Source organism: Colobus angolensis, unplaced genomic scaffold (assembly GCF_000951035.1).
Source record: "Colobus angolensis palliatus isolate OR3802 unplaced genomic scaffold, Cang.pa_1.0 Scaffold64, whole genome shotgun sequence".
Taxonomy (NCBI): Eukaryota; Metazoa; Chordata; class Mammalia; order Primates; family Cercopithecidae; genus Colobus; species Colobus angolensis.
Genome location: NW_012120043.1, coordinates 654,865 through 657,066, shown reverse-complemented (window position 1 = coordinate 657,066; position 2,202 = coordinate 654,865). Strand labels below are relative to the sequence as shown.

General features: G+C 63.3%; 1 protein-coding gene across 1 annotated transcript in view; it reads left to right on the top strand.

Annotated features, from left to right (window-relative positions):
* Positions 1 to 1,897, top strand: part of MED16 (mediator complex subunit 16) — a 21,897-nt gene extending 20,000 nt beyond the window's left edge. Inside the window, exons 14-16 of the mRNA XM_011963990.1 lie at positions 1,007 to 1,090; positions 1,407 to 1,490; positions 1,606 to 1,897. Of these exons, the coding sequence (XP_011819380.1) occupies positions 1,007 to 1,090; positions 1,407 to 1,490; positions 1,606 to 1,756 (319 nt within the window). The 3' untranslated portion in view covers positions 1,757 to 1,897. The remainder of the gene's footprint in view (positions 1 to 1,006; positions 1,091 to 1,406; positions 1,491 to 1,605) is intronic.
* The last annotated feature ends 305 nt before the right edge of the window (positions 1,898 to 2,202 follow it).

Here is a 2,202-nt window from a genome sequence, read left to right as displayed (position 1 = left end):
ATGCAGGGTTTGGACAACCCAAGCCTGCTGAGCTCACCCCGGCCACCCAGCAGCCCTGTGGGGTGGGACCTTGTCACCCACTTCATGGTGAGGAAACCCAGTCTGGAGAGGGTGGGACCTTGTCACCCCACTCGTCTGGGAGGTCACGTGGTCAGAAAGTGGTCAAGTCCGGATTTGAACCCAGGCCCATCGGACCCCCAGCCCTTGTCCGACATGCGTTTGACAAGGAGCACACGCAAACCCGCTGAGCCGCTGATGGCTCACAGCTGGAATTTTAGGAAACACAGATGAGCAAAAGGAAGAAAATGAAGTGAACCTCCAGTAGCCTGGCTCCGGGACCTGCAGGGAAGGCGCCGCTGGCCTGGCTCTAGGACCTCCAGCATTCTCTTCCTCGAGCTCACTGTGGGAGGGTCCTCCTAGTGAGTCACGCACGAGGGTTTGGGTTTCAGGAAAAGACTTGATGGAAAGAGGACAGTTAATGTCAGAGGCTTGTAAACTGGGAAAATTTCAAATATTTAATGAGAGCAGAATAAGCCGGCCCACCCCTACCCAGACCCAGGCCCCCCACCCGCCACCAGGGCAGCTTTTGCCACCAGAATCTGTTGTCGTACAGAGGTCCTGGCGCCCCCAGGCCAGGTGTCTGGGCTGAGGCGGTGTGGAAGCCCCACGTACCCCCTTCTGTAAAGTCTCAAATGGGAGCGTCGCAAGCACCTTCTCCGCTTTCTGGGCACCTGTGTGGGCCCTGTCTCCTTTACTGGGCCCCTGAGCCTCAGGCTTCCCAGGCACCTGGGAAACGGACCCTCCTCCGTGTGTGGGGGGCCCCACACCCTTTACTGGGCTTGTCTCAGGTGGTCCCGCACCTCCCACCTAACTGTTCACAGACACCTGGGCCCACCTGGCAGATGGTGTGAGGCCGGCCACCCCCTCCACCCACGCCTGTGGACAGATGCCAGAACCTGGCCTCATGGTGCCCGGGCCTTCCTCACACTCTCCCCTCTCCCGCCAGGGCCCCAGGCCAGCCCAAGATCGACCACCTGCGGAGGCTGCACCTTGGCGCTTGCCCCACGGAGGAGTGCAAGGCCTGCACCAGGTGAGGGGCCCCGAGCCCGCTGACTCCCAGAGCTCTGCCACCTGGGATGGCCCAGCTGATTCCAGTCCAGGCTCCAGATGGTCGGGCATGGTAGTCGAGCGTGTCCCAGAGGGAGTGCTGGAGCTGGGATCCCAGGATGGGGAACAGTTTACTCGGTGTGGGGGGGCTGGTTCAGAGAGCAGCCTTCCCGGTGGGTGCGGCAGCGTGGGCAGAGGCCCTGTGGCAGGTGGGAGCACGGGCAGCAGGCGTGAAGGACGGCGGGCAGAGGGAGGCCCACACGGAAGTAGGAGCCCACCCAGCGCCTGCCTCCCCACAGGTGCGGCTGCGTCACCATGCTCAGGTCGCCCAACAGGACCACGGCAGTGAAGCAGTGGGAACAGCGCTGGATCAAGAACTGCCTGTGCGGCGGGCTCTGGTGGCGGGTGCCCCTCAGCTACCCCTGAGTCTGGCTGCTGCGAGAGCCACCGCCCTCCCTGGACGCTCCTTGGCGCAGTTAACCTCAGCCCACCTGGCAGGGCTGTCGAAGGCCACGGGCCGGACGCCTGCGTGACCAGCAGAGCTGCTGAGGAAGCCCCTGCCTTTGTCCAGCTGGGCCCGTGGCCCACACACCGCCCTCCCGGGACCCCCAGATGCCTGGACCATCCGCATCCAGAGGACCGTCTGTGACGGCCGGGGGTCCCCGCGGACCTCGGGGTGACCCGGCTCGGGCGCCTGCCTCGGTTTCCTTGCCTCTCCTGCAGAGAGCGCTGAACCTGGACAAGCTGCAGCTGGAAAGGGCAAGTCCAATAAACGCCCTCTGCGCCCAGGCCCCCGACCCCACCCACAGCCTCGGTGTGGTGCCCGGGAGCCTGTGTCCTCTTGGCCTGTCTGTAAATCACTCAGTATTTATGGGGCACCTAGTGGATGCGAGGCCCGGGGCGTCCAAAGTGAGCAGTGGGGACAGGACACAGCAGGCCGGGTGGGTGGGATGGGGCAGCCATCAGGGTGGCTTTTGTCCAGGCCTGCATCTGCCTGTCTGTGTGGTGTCTTTGCCTGTCTATATACTGTCTCTATGTAGCTGACATCTCTGCCAGTCTATATACTGTCTCTCCGTATGTCTGCGTGTCTCTGGC